Below are 13,986 nucleotides of genomic sequence, written 5' to 3'. Positions count from 1 at the left end.
TGTCATATTTTACCCCTCCCATATGTTACTCTATATCGCTGTGTATTACTTTGTCCTTTTCTCTGACTGCAGTGTTCCCGAGCCTCTCTGAGTGACTATCGGCTAGGCAGAACATTTCCCTAGTTCTTGGATCCATTGACAGATATATCAGCTAATATAGCGCTTGGTTCATAGTCATGCCAAATTGTATTCGCTTCAAATGATGTTAGTCTGTATTCATTTTGGGTGCAATGGTGCAGACAGCAATAAAAGACATTTCATTACTTTCTCTCACACACTTTCCACCAAACAAAATCTTCATGCTCCAATCAATACGAAATAGCTGGTTATTTAATTCCAATGGCAAATTTGTCAACTAATGACCAGTTAGGCAAAGAAAGGTTTTGAAATGAATGTGATTGTACGAGACACTACATAACTAGACTGGTAACGACAACAGATGGATGGCTTTGTGTTTAAGATATATTTCTACTACATTATTCCACAAAGGAGAAACTGATATTTTGTACTTTCTGATGATTACAGCGATCTCGTTTTGGTAATTTCAAGAATTCAGTTGCTTACTTTTGAGACATCGATGGATTTTGAAGGCTATTACCCGTTTATGTTGTCGACAGTGTCTGCTTGGTTGACAAGTTGGATAATTCTATCTGCAATGTTAGTTCGATGAACCGTGCTTGATCGACTTTCCTTGATAACAGATTCAAGTCACTAGTACTGTTTGTTTGCTGTGTTCAAATTTTTTATACAGTCTGCAATTTCGCAAACAGTATGTCCACAGCTTTTTATAAAATTGTAATTCTGCAAATATGGCTGGGCTGTCTTAGTATCGTAAACATAAATTTTCATTTTACGCTGCTTAGATTACTAGACACTCGTTAGCAATAAGCTGAGAGGTTTTCTCCGTAAACAAATGAACCTTTAATCTATCTGCCTATCAATCCGTGTGTTTATAATTTAGTGTACGTCTACAGGTGGTCCACTGCGTCATATGATGACCCGAGACTCAGTCTGACGGTTTACATATTATCCAGTAAAAATATACTGTATTTTTTTACATATTAAGTCACGTGGGAAAGTGAGTGAGATAGAGAGAGCGAAAGAGAGAGAGAGAGAGAGTGAGACAGAGTGACAGAATGTGGCGTACACAGACTGAAACGATACATTTTTTTAAACTGATTATAAGAATCTAGAATTACTCGATATTTGCGAATCGTTTCAAATGTTTGTGTGTTTTGACAAATTCAACATTACGTTCTTGCTGGTAGAAATATGTTGTTCTCAAGTGTAAAAACAGACAACCTATAAATGCGCATTATTAATAATGAAGTCTGACGTGTGTATTTAATTGAAAATCTATACGCAGTGGACCCCCCCCCCCCCATCGTCGCCTTTTTGTTTGTGATCGTCGGTAAAATAAACGTATTTTGCTAAAAGAATATGAATGAAAATGGTAAAGGGTAGAAATGAAAAAAAAATGAAATTCCAAATAATAATGTGAGCCTGAACAACTCCACTGATTGAACGGTGCAGTACTTATATATAGGGGCGTCGCTGCATTATAACAACCCGGCTGCTCAATCATGTTTCTCGTGTCAATATTTGGCTAACATGTTACTGCCTTGACCCATACGACACGCTGGATCGATTATGGGATTTGATTTGGAACGTGTTATAGAGTAATCCAGGAACGTCTTCGTTGAGAACTTTGAACGAACTTATTCACAAAGGTAGACACTTGAAAAATTACCTGACAACATCATGAAACTGTGACGTAATAACGCCATATTACTAGATACTATACCATAGACGACTGGGTATATTTCACCATATGTATACAACGTATTCTTGTCAGCAATGACATTGTTATGACGACAAGAGACGCTCCTAAACGTGCCGTTGTTTGGGACGCTAGAAGCTAAGTGGTCTTTGAGTGTGGGTTGTGGGACCTGACAACCATGAGTTTGATTTACGTATTCGGTGACTTCTAGTGAGTGTACTGTAAACAATACTATTGTACTTGGTATTGTATGGGATGGGGTGAAGGGTAGATGGGCAATATAATACGGACGACATAAGTCAGATTTGAAAGAAGTTCTATAGGAAAGCGTTAACTGTTAGTTTTAGTACATATTTTGATAAAGCTATTAACCACAGGTCATTGAGGTTGATTGATATAGCGTGTACTACTTAACAATGTAGACATACCTTACAGAACCTTATTCATAAACATTTATCAACGGTATTTTTACTACTACATGTAGCATTTGATTTCATACTCCGAATAGTGTGTGTTAAAGTGTGAGTTATGGCCAGGGACCAAAACCGACTATTGTGTTTGAGTTAGAATTATCGGTGTATGGTATGTATGTATGTATGTTTGCGTTGTGGTAAAATTCTGCAAAGTTCGTGCTGTATGTCAGAACTACTAAGATCAAAACAACCAGCTGGCTCGTTCACTTAGTAAGCGAGAATCGTGTAGAGTGCCGTTTTATCAGTTGATACTTTGATCCTGCAGAAAATTTAGTTCTTACGCTTCTAGAGTAGGCGTTGAATGATTTGTGCGGTTATCAACAGCCAGGTGACATACTACAAGTGTTGGTTATCTTCTGTATGTGTAATGATCCAGGGCAAATCCTAGTTTAATGCGCAATTTGCAGTACCACGACGAGATGCAGCTGAACGTCCGTTATGTTCACTCTATCGACGCCTTGGTACAGTTCTGTGCAAACAGGTGGTTGGTTAGCATGGCATTCATGCTTCTACACATGTAAAATGTTGAGCTGTCGTGATATAGATATGGATACTGATACATTATCATTTAGTGCAATTTTTGGTCGATATCTATTTGTATAGAGTAATGAATTTCCCATAATTGAAGATATTAAGCTAGTATTGCGTTAAAAAAAATGGTGGTTTGATATATCCAAAATTCAGACTCGTGGCATTCTACATAATTGTGTTCTTTTCAATAATTAGGGGCCTCCGGTAACTCACAAAAAGGGCTTCGATACTGAATTACTCATCTGCAACATCGCATATTATCTTCTTGTGTCTATTTGTTGAACCTAAAGTTGACCCCGTCGGTGACGTTTCCAAGCAACTGCATCATGTTCGTGTATAGCTTGGAGAGATTGTAGTCATATTTATTACAATTACAGCAACTCATCCAGCCATGGCTAATAAACCGTTACACGGTAACAAAAGTGATGTTGTGAGACAGATACGACGATCGAGCACGTATGAACACTGGACGGTGTAGATTATACAGCAACACGATCTGCCGAACAGATAAGCCGTACACGGCATGCATTATAGTACCTACTCACTCACAATAACCACATGTGAAAAGAAGGAGTTTAAATAGATCTCTAAATAATAGGCGATGTTTTAGCAATCCTAGGGGACTTGATCTTGACACAGAATATAACATGATGGATCAGCCATAAAGTAAGAGATAGTTAGCATTAAACCATGACTAGATCGCACTTCAGTATAGTAGGCCACAAAGTAACATTATGGTGGAGAAATCGAAGACGGATGATAATTAATAGCGTGTATGGGATCTATCTAGAGTGCACGATGAGCTGCGTTATCTCTGACATTTCAAGTCCCCTATATCCACACGTTGTTGTGGAGCAGCTTTAGCGAGATAATCCCGACTGTCTTCGATCTTTCTTACGTGCGAACATTTGCGGTCGTGGAATGGATTCTACTTTAGCTGTCTACTATGAATGACAGATCGATGTAGTTCAGAGACGTAAACCAAAGACTAACGAATATCACAGTCAGTCGAGTCCGTATAGTTTGATAATTTCAAGTCTTGTTTATAAGGAATATCAAACTTTCATCATGGTCTCAAAGATTTTGCCAAACTGTAGTCTGCCATTTCGAAATAAGCTACGTAGACCACCAATCAGTTATCATAATACATAATTTGTTATTATCCAGTCAGACATTTGAATCTGTTTTGTTCGATATATAAATCGTAATAATGGTATGAATGTCAATACTTTAAATAGTGAAACATTTATTTGTAATTCCCGGTTTTTGTTGGACAATTTTCAACGCAGCGGTTGTCACGACGGTCTGTTTGAAGCCTTGACCAGTTAATTGGTCTTTTCTCAACGTGTACAAATTGTTCCGCAAATGTAATTTCTATTTCACAGCGGCACGCTTTTACAGTAAAATTATGAAAACAGACATATACAATACCAGTATTTGCATTTCAAAAGGGTGTCTGTATCATAGAGATATAGTAATTTTATTTCCTACATACACTATATCCACATGATACATGCACCCTTTTGAAATGCAATCATTGTTTTCAAAATTTAACCCAAAATCTTGCCGCTGTGAAATATTGCCATAAGTTGCCAGCCTGGAACATGCACATAACAAACTCTTTAACATGGCCGAAAGAGGGCGCTGTATTAATGTCGGCGATCGATCGGTGAGCCGAGACCTGTTCTTGCGTCGGTCTGTAATATAAGCCCGGAAAGACGTCAACAACTACGAATTCTGACAACACCGTTGACCTTTGATGACTTCCTTTTGAAAAGTCAGTATGTAGAATGTTAGAGGTCATTTCTGTCAAAACACGTCAAAGTGAATTCGTATAGTCTGTCAATTTGAAGTGTATGTTCTTTAGAGAGATTTCATGAACTACTGTGAGATTGAATAATATGAGGTAATTATATCGTATAATAGGGTCTCATTTTGGACATTTTCCGTTATACTATAGACTGTAAGATACGCCGTGTTCAACCATAATTCAGGTGGTACCACCTCCGGGCACGACCATGTTTTATCTAACAGAGTACTAGTACAGGTGCAGTCAACGAAGCTTTTCTTGCAAAAACGTATTCATACGCAATTTTTCAGTGGGCGGACAATTTTTTCAAAGGGTATCGGAAGGGGAGCAAACATGGACGTATTACGGAGGGGAAGTCCTGATTTTGACATAGTGGCAGGGAAAAACATGTGAATTGTTGGTGTAGTGGAAAACACAAACATTTTTCTTGTGGGAAATGGGTAAATCATTCACAATATTGGGTGGGCATTTGGCTGGCGGGCACGTTGAAACCCAGTGGGAGGGAGGGAGGGCAGATATCCTTCACTATCACATAAGAAAAATACCCACAATTTGTTTTGAGGGCTGATTCTATTAAAAACATAATTTTTGTCTGAAACAAGAGATTGTTAATGAAAACCACAAATCTGCATGTGGGCTTCATTTGCATGTAACCAGTCCCAAAGACGAATTCTGATATAAAACGTTATAAGCTTATATGTCACATATATATTAACAAACGCCACGTTTGTTGCATGTCTACTCCTGGAGGTATATCTATGGTCTAACTTTCCCGTGTCAACGAGAACATATAGATTAAGAGGTTTGTGGTGTGAACTTTGACCTTATCGTGACGGTAAACCACGGCTTGAATATAGTAATTTAGTATTGTCGACGTATCTTCCGTCACGCTTCATTAGAAATCGCTTGGGGGAGCTCATTATCATAATTAGACTATATATTTATCCAATAGTATATCAAGTGTGTAACTTTAATTTACCTGTGTCACGTATTCCAATGCAACATCACAGGGAATCTATGTCTCTGCGATGTTATCGTTGTACTAGCGCCCTCTGCCGTCTATCTACAGAAGTTAGTAATAATGTTAAAGATTTTCGCTAAAAACAAAAATATGTGGTGGTGAAAAACCGAGGCGGCTTAAATTTCCTTCTCCTAACAATCCCTTAAACATGGGGAACTTCGGTTAATAACAATAGAGAGAGAGAGAGAGAGAGAGAGAGAGAGAGAGAGAGAGAGAGAGAGAGAGAGAGAGAGAGAGAGAGAGAGAGAGAGAGAGAGAGAGAGAGAGAGAGAGAGAGAGAGAGAGAGAGAGAGAGAGAGAGAGAGAGAGAGAGAGAGAGAGAGAGAGAGAGAGAGAGAGAGAGAGAGAGAGAGAGAGAGAGAGAGAGAGAGTTTGTGAATGGACAGACTAACTTCTAGCAAAATAGAGATACAGCAGGAGGGAGAGAGAGTGCGTGTTTTACTGGTCCTTTACGGTGAGGCCTGGCCTGATGGATCACTTTGGCACATCTTCATCTGAAAATTTGGTGAGACTCCTTACCCTATAAATGATAATACTGATGGTGATATATTAGTTTGAAGTTATATATACAACCCATTGTTTATCGACCATGGCATAAGATTTGATGATAACCAGAGTTCCAACTTGCTTTCTGGACCGCTGTTTAGTACTCGGACCATACATACATTACTGGTGATAGCGTTAAGACGTGTCGTATACCCTGTATATATGTACATAATATATGTAAGTTATAATTGTATAGAGCGTAAATTGATAAATTTAATTTGTAGTAGCAGGATTAGTGTGTACTTAGCAGGATTCGTGTGACATGTTTCTAACCAATAATACGTGCCCTGTGGTATGTACCTATACATCATATCATGTTTTTCACTTCGGTGAAAAATGCGTACACAACTTGAAAGGGTCAATTTATTGTTATACTGTCAATGTTTATGCATGCCTCCGATGACATTATAGGTTACACCCTCTTCAGTTAAGTCTTTAGCAGAATAAGTAGAACTGTTCCCCTGGCTACCCCCGTCACGGTGAATGTATAAAATCACTAGACATAACCTTAAACTCATCACGAGTAAAAAAAACATGCAAGAAAATAGTCCCCCCGGTGTAATACGGAGTCCGTACCCAATTATGACTCACTTTTATTGTGTGTACAAAACATTAAAACGATTGAAATATCAAGGATAGAGGCACGGCTGTTCACCTTGTACAATTGTCGTCAAACTTTTTATAACTTTATTACCTTAATCTTCGAAAGTGTTTTCGATTATAACGGCAGCTCTCTGCCTTTTATCAAACTTAGCAACCTGTATGTCACCGATCAAATACTACAAACAATGAAGGAAAAGTGACCGTCTGTGTTGCCGGTCAACAGCTACTGAAGTGAAGCCGAAGACAAGCAACACAAAAAATTATATTTGCTCGTAAAATTAAACGAAAGGAAATTTAACTAGTCTCTTGAATATGTAACTTTGCAATGCAACAAAGAAGTGTCTCATTAGGTGACGTGCCTTTCTCATCGTGGCCAATATTTGTTTTTCGGTATTGAATACACTAGCGCTAACGAAAGTGAAGTGCACAATGCTTTTCTTTCGATATTTTATGGTTCTTTAAACACTGCGACACTCGTCTCAATAAAGTGAACGAGGGGACAATCGTCCGTGTAATGGTTACTATATCTCGATTTGAAATTCTCAGTGACAACCTATCCGTACCTTCAAGTATTTATACAAGCAAGCCCCCCCCCCCCCTTGCCTCCGACAAACGGGTTCGCTCGTACTATTACTAGTAGATTCTGATTTCTTTAACCCAGAAGAACATACATGTACTAAATTTTCAAACTTAAGCTTGGTCTGAAGTTATAAAATTGTAACGATTTGTGTCAACCTAAGATATACATAGCAACGTACAAGTAGGAAAAAGTGATTTCACAGTTGCCAGTCAGCAGTTGCTTTAATGATATTAAAGTGAAGGACATTGCAAACAAAATAATTCCTAATACTTTAAAGCCTACAAATGCTGCAGCACCCTAATGGACACTTGATGAAATTCCATAAACTAGGTGAATGGTGTATTCTATTCACCTAGTTTATGGAATTTTTAAAAATGTGAAAATCTGTTACCAGGTTACACAATTACAGTGAATGCTATTACTCTACGTTGTATTGACATAAAACATAAAGTGTAGCGTGTGTTTCGAATTCATTATCACGGTTATTGATTTTATGAAACCATGAGCACGAGATGTTATTATCCAATGAGAATGGGTACATTTGTATGAGTACGTGACAATAGAAACAGAAGCATTTTTTATTAAGGTGTCTGAGGGCGCACTCCCAGTTAAAGCAAAATGATGCTGAAGAGAATAAGTACAACGGCTTTTGAAATGATTAGTTACGGTATTTCAGGGTTCATTGCTAGAGTTACAGGAGGAAGATAAGATGGTCTTGAGAACAGAATTTATCTCGATTATGACAGAAAATTTTGTATTTCGATTAAATACATCTAACAACACGCTAATTACCTAAATAAATCACAGTGCAGTCGAAATTTTGATGGTTTAATATTCAACTCCTGGAATAACCCGGGGGGAAAAACACTTCGCATTTATAAGTATGCGGTACTACGACGGCAATGCGCAGCTGGGACGGCTTAAACATTGTAACCATCAATAACAGTAACAACGAAAACGTCGTCGCCACCGCCGCCGCCGCCGTTGTTGTTGTTGTCATCATTGTCGTCGTTACAAACGTTTTAACCATATCTGCGTCACCATAAGATATACCTTAAAGTTTTCAAACTCCCGGTATCAACTCTACCATTCCACGAACCATCGTCGCAAACCACGGCCTGTTTACGGCAACGTTCTGAACGAGCCTCCCACTTTATTTCGAAGTGTAGTGAAAGAAATAACAGCTCTGGTTTGCGAGAATGTCCACGAAAAACCTCTTCTAGCTACGTTAACCATATGTAATGGAAATCCATAAGCACTCAATTAAAATGGGTAGGTTCCCACGTTTTAGAATCAATATGTTTAACTTCTAACATTCAAAAAAATAGATATTGAAGATAGCCTTGAACAGTTTATATCGGCCATAATCTAGACACCGTGACTATACAGCGAACCGCGCACAGCGTCATATATTTCAATTCGTGAATAACACTTCCTTTGTCAGTAACACCAATAGAGTTATATCCCCGTCATGTCATTGATTGAAAACGCCATACTACACCGTAGGCTGTAACAAGACATAGAAATCCCTCTACTATTGACGCCATTTATGCATTTACATTGTTTCCCACTCTGAAGAATTCTTAAGATGACGATTGCTTTCGGAAAAGTTCAAGTTTGTAGGCATATATCCTCGCATTTTTATGTGATAGACGATAAACACTGTTTTCAGCACTCTTGTATATTTACCGAACAATATTATAATGAGTGTGTTACTTCTATTGTTAGCTAGTAAGATGTCACCAAAGTCAGATATTCTTTGTCCTGGGAAACCACGCATACTACTTGAAGTATTGTCAGTTTCTTCTAAGTGTGATATGTCTTCAATATAAAGTTGAAGATGTTGTTAATGGTTTCAAATTTATGTTAAAAATGTTCTGGCAAATGTAAATAAATTATGTTAATTTATGTGGATCCTTGTAATTAAGTTGATGACGTAAGATTGGGTGCACAGGCATGGCATAAAAACTCAAATCGACAGCAGAAAGGCACTTGTAATTGTCTAGTCACGAAGATGATGTGACGGCGAAAATAATATTTAGAAACATATCGCGCATACTGCATCAAGTTTTCCCCTTCATTAACAGACTAATTTACAGAATCCCAACTTCAGTAATTATATAGTGTTGCTACGAAGTACGTTATGAACAGTTTTATTGAGAAATTGTAATCAATTGTTTATAAACCGCTATAACTTGAATACTTTTTCGTATCTTTACCAACGAAAGGCGCTTTGTACCTTGAACTGCCTCCTCTTGTTGGCGCTGTAGCATCGTTGACAACGTTGGACTCAATTGTCTTTTTTTTTGAAGTTGACCCTGCAGCGCTGGAACGCGCTAGAACTGTTCGACGACAGTGCTCTAGATACGTGCCGTCGTCCTTTCTGACAAAAAAGGTGATGACATACGTATAATCTACATTCCTACAGGAATACAACAAAAGTATAGTTCACATTCTTGAATGCAACACAATACGCATTAGTTGATTTTGCTGTACAAAGTGTAGCCACGAGAGATGAATAAAACAAGAGAGCATGTCCCAGTGGATACTGATATCTGCCAAGGAGCAAAACAAAATCTTCAAGTCGAAAAAACGTCATTAAATAATAATACAACATACCCTTCTTAATAAACTTTCTCGTGATCATGTGACTAAAACCCAGACACTATAGATTTATCATATTAAATATTTTACAAGTTGGGATTTATCACCGTGAACAACAAAACGAGATTTGGAAGATGAAAAGGAGCGATTTGACGTAATTAACCATAAACATATGCTCTTACCATATAATTCCTACCTTGTTTGGTCGACTTCAATCTCTACCGTCCTTCGTGCTTTGTGAACTGACCCCATGAACACATTTACCGATAAAATCGCACGTGATACTAAACTCGTGTTATGTTATGTTATGTTATGTTATGTTATGTTATGTTATGTTATAATATTTTATTTAAAGTCTATTCTGAGAGGAATACACTGTCATTACACGCGCTGCTTAATAATACAAAACTCAAATTCTCAGTCTGGAACAAGGAAATTATTTCAATCACGATCACGAATTAAGCTTATGTATGTTAGCGGCGTAAAATATAAAGCACATCAAGATTTTTATGCCGTCGGTTGAATGTAATAGTTATATTTCTAACCATCTAGGATAATAATTGGCTATAGCTGTTTGTTATACTAGTAAGAGGGAGTACGGAGGCATTTGAAAACTCCAGAGTCATCAGCCTCAACTACAAGTTATTACCTAGGGACGACTGATTATAGTAGTGAATGGATTTCCGACATAGTCGATATGTCAGACGACTCGTTGTGTTCATGATAATCACAATATGTGGATACAGACACATGCAAACACACAATGATACATACACAGTGACAATCATACATATACACCCTATGGCACACATACACATAAACCCCCAGTCGACAAGGACGCCTGCAAGTTCTATCATCGGGCTGTGTTTAAAGATTATATGCATCCTTAGGCCTAATAAAAAAATGTGTGTTTCCGATGACACTCAATTTTGGAATAGTTGTTTTTTTAAATTTTTTTTTAGTCCTTATCAAAATCCACGTCTATTGGCAGCTTTCTGTTAGCCATGATACACACACACACACACACACACACACACACACACACACACACACACACACAATCTAAGGAATGTCGTCAGAACTCATGTACAGCGTGTAGTAGTCAGAACACGCCACAGCTCCACAACTCAAGCTTTGGAGTCATCGACGTTGTCATCGATACTGCGCTTGCGCAGACAAGATTTTAAGTTCTTTACAAACGGGTAAAGGGTGAATGCATGCATGCAGTGTATTGTTGGTCGCCGTGAGACAAGGAATACCATGCGAAACTGTAACGGACTATACGGCACGAATTCCGGGTACAAGAGAGGAACATACTCGCATTGATGATATACTTTAAGTACCTGAAAATCTTGTCTTCCTATTCAAGAAAATCCACCGTTATATTTTGTTTTCAACGTTGTCGAGGTTCAAATTACGTTCTTAGAGTTCTTCTATGTCTCTTTATCTGTTACCGTGTTAAGACTTCTTATCGTGAGCTTGTACCAGTGTGATATGTAACTCTCCGAACTGCTGTATCACGGTAGCACCATTTCGACATGCAACGTATTGGAATATATTCGTACTTCGATATATGCAATTAACAGTTTGTGATCCTACGCTGACAACACGCCCTGGCTCTTTCAGTCTTTCATTCGCTATTTTTTATTCTACAGTCTTCTTGACGTTTGTCAACTACTTGATTCGTGTACTTCCTCGATCATCAACGATCACAACGTGATACAGTATGGTGATACCAATGTGGTTTGTGGTCACCTCTGCAATCGTTCTTGTGTCTTTCCAAACACAATATGTAGGGTGCCAGGCAGAAGTCCACTCAGCTCGCATAGCAGTAATACTGCCAAAAGCGAACGACTCATCTCATTCTAGTATTGTTAATCATGTAATTAGTAGATACCCTTTCCGTTTGCAGATGTGTTTGCCGGCCATTGATATAGCCGTTGAAAAAGTATTATCGACACCGTATTATTTCGGCGAACGGTCTGTAAATATTACTGTTAGTTCTGTAGATTCTGAAGCTTCGAACGTTGTTGCCCCTATTCGAGCTGTGGAATATCTAACTGAGAAGACTGTCGATGTGTTTTTTGGACCATGCAATGAGTATGCGGTGGCGCCTGTAGCCAGATTCGCAAGGCATTGGAAAATCCCTATGATAACTACAGCACTAGCCAAAGAATACAGCACTGTAGAGGATTTGTCGAATGTCACCAGACCACAGGGTTCATACATGAAAGCTGTCGAGGCTTTGGCAGCAACTTTTCGTCATTTCAAATATAACGTCACGACATTAATACACGTGGATTGGGAGGTAAGCGAGTATAGGGATTGTTGGTTTTTCGGTGCCGCCTTGAACTCAGTTATTCCACCGACGGAAGGTGGCTACAACGATTTCGACGAGTCAAAAGAAACGGACTATGCTGAGCTTTTGAAAACAGCAGTTATTCCGCATGGAAGAAGTAAGTACGAATATAACATATGCACACTTTTGCAACTAGAAGGTGTTATAGTTTCACATTTGGTGACTTAAGTTGTAGTTTTCAATCATGCATTATTAGTGTGACGTGGTCACGGCCAGGGTACAGATTGATACACCAATTTGCAATTACGTTAATATAACTGAAACATTTACAAGTTACTACTACTAACCAGGTTTTTCATGAATATTTGCCGATAAGTGAACGTTCTGTTTTGAGCGCGAGTTAAGTCAGCAGGTCGTTGGGCCTACAGTGTGCTTCGGTGTTTACATGTAGTAAGCTGTAGCCAGTACTATACCATGACTTTACTATAGACCCTACATACATGTTCACACGGAGGATTAACTTTGCGTAAGAATGCTTTCGTCAGTGTGACCCTGGAGTGCATTATGCACTCATCAGCTCATCATCATGTTTTAATCATGATGTCTTTTAACAAATAGTGTTACGCAATTGAAAAATGCAGACATACAGCAACACTTATGAAGCCCCTCCTCTTCCAAGTTCCACCTGTGTATGATATGTATCGTCAATCATGCAAGTAGCGGCATGTACTTGGCATACTCTTTCTATGTCGTGTATACCCTTGGTGTAATTTTAATTTATAAGGGGCAATCCTGATTTCTATAAACCAAAAATATGTGGGCAGGTTTTTGAAGATTGAATGACAGCAGCAGCTTGAATGTGGTTATGTTTCATAGTCTGCCATGTAACCCGCGAATTAGCTGGTATTGATAGAGATCGTAACAGCTGCGACAACAACGTGTAGGGTCTATGGTTGAAACGAGTGTATGCCATGGCATCCAACGACTCGATACGTACCTGCCTAGCAAACCGATCATGTCATGCCAACATAGATTTGTATTTGTAACATATTCAAATACCACTGTCACCAGTTTGGTTGTAAACAATAACGTACCCTATCTCAGAGTCGATGCTAACAAAAGGCTTGCAAATCTTGATACGTGAAGTTCTGCTGGATGATTTGAATATTTATCAAGGACGATGCATAGGTCTAGCAAATATTCTGACCACTGTGCGAGCCTACCGACCCATATATACAAAATCAGTACATGTTGTACGTGGCATATTCAAATTTCAAGGACCCTATAACAAATGATCGATGTTTGGTTAGCACGACAGCTTGGTTTACTCTGTGTTAGTCAAACACTCGAGAGTGTGGGGCGATGTAATTTGTAGTCCGAATGAGTTCCAGGCATTTTACGTGCTATAAACTGAGAATATATGTCAAAGAAAATACAACTTTTAATTGTGATACAATCTATATTGTAATAGTTTATGTTTCTACTTGTGGCTTCTCTTCATATCACAACTTGGATACACTTTCCATGCCACCCAAAATAAAAGAAATTTACAACCCATAATACCAAAGTAGAGCATTTTCTGTATTTACCACAATGATTTCTAGCGCATCCATATCGAGTGTAAAAGTATACTGTTTCAGTTGCCAATTGACAACATCATGTATATCAACGTCGTCGTATTTTCGAAAAATACGCGAAATGTAGATTTTTGTAAACTGACGTATATCAGCGATTTTGCA

The 13,986-nt window shown here is 38.4% G+C and overlaps 1 protein-coding gene across 3 annotated transcripts in view; it reads left to right on the top strand.

Moving 5' to 3' along the window:
* LOC144447513 (atrial natriuretic peptide receptor 1-like) overlaps positions 1–13,986 on the top strand; it is a 273,931-nt gene that overhangs the window by 160,477 nt on the left and 99,468 nt on the right. For 2 of the 3 annotated variants that reach the window (XM_078137558.1, XM_078137557.1), the window contains exon 1: positions 11,163–12,404. The exons of the other annotated variant lie outside the window; for it this stretch is intronic. In XM_078137558.1, coding sequence (XP_077993684.1) covers positions 11,675–12,404 — 730 coding nt within the window. In that variant the 5' untranslated portion in view covers positions 11,163–11,674. Of the gene's footprint in view, positions 1–11,162; positions 12,405–13,986 lie in introns of those variants that run through there. 3 annotated transcript variants of the gene reach the window in all.

The sequence above is a fragment of the Glandiceps talaboti genome, chromosome 16 (assembly GCF_964340395.1).
Source record: "Glandiceps talaboti chromosome 16, keGlaTala1.1, whole genome shotgun sequence".
Classification (NCBI taxonomy): domain Eukaryota; kingdom Metazoa; phylum Hemichordata; class Enteropneusta; family Spengelidae; genus Glandiceps; species Glandiceps talaboti.
Note: the sequence above shows the minus strand (reverse complement) of the source record. Positions and strands in the feature narration are given on the sequence as shown.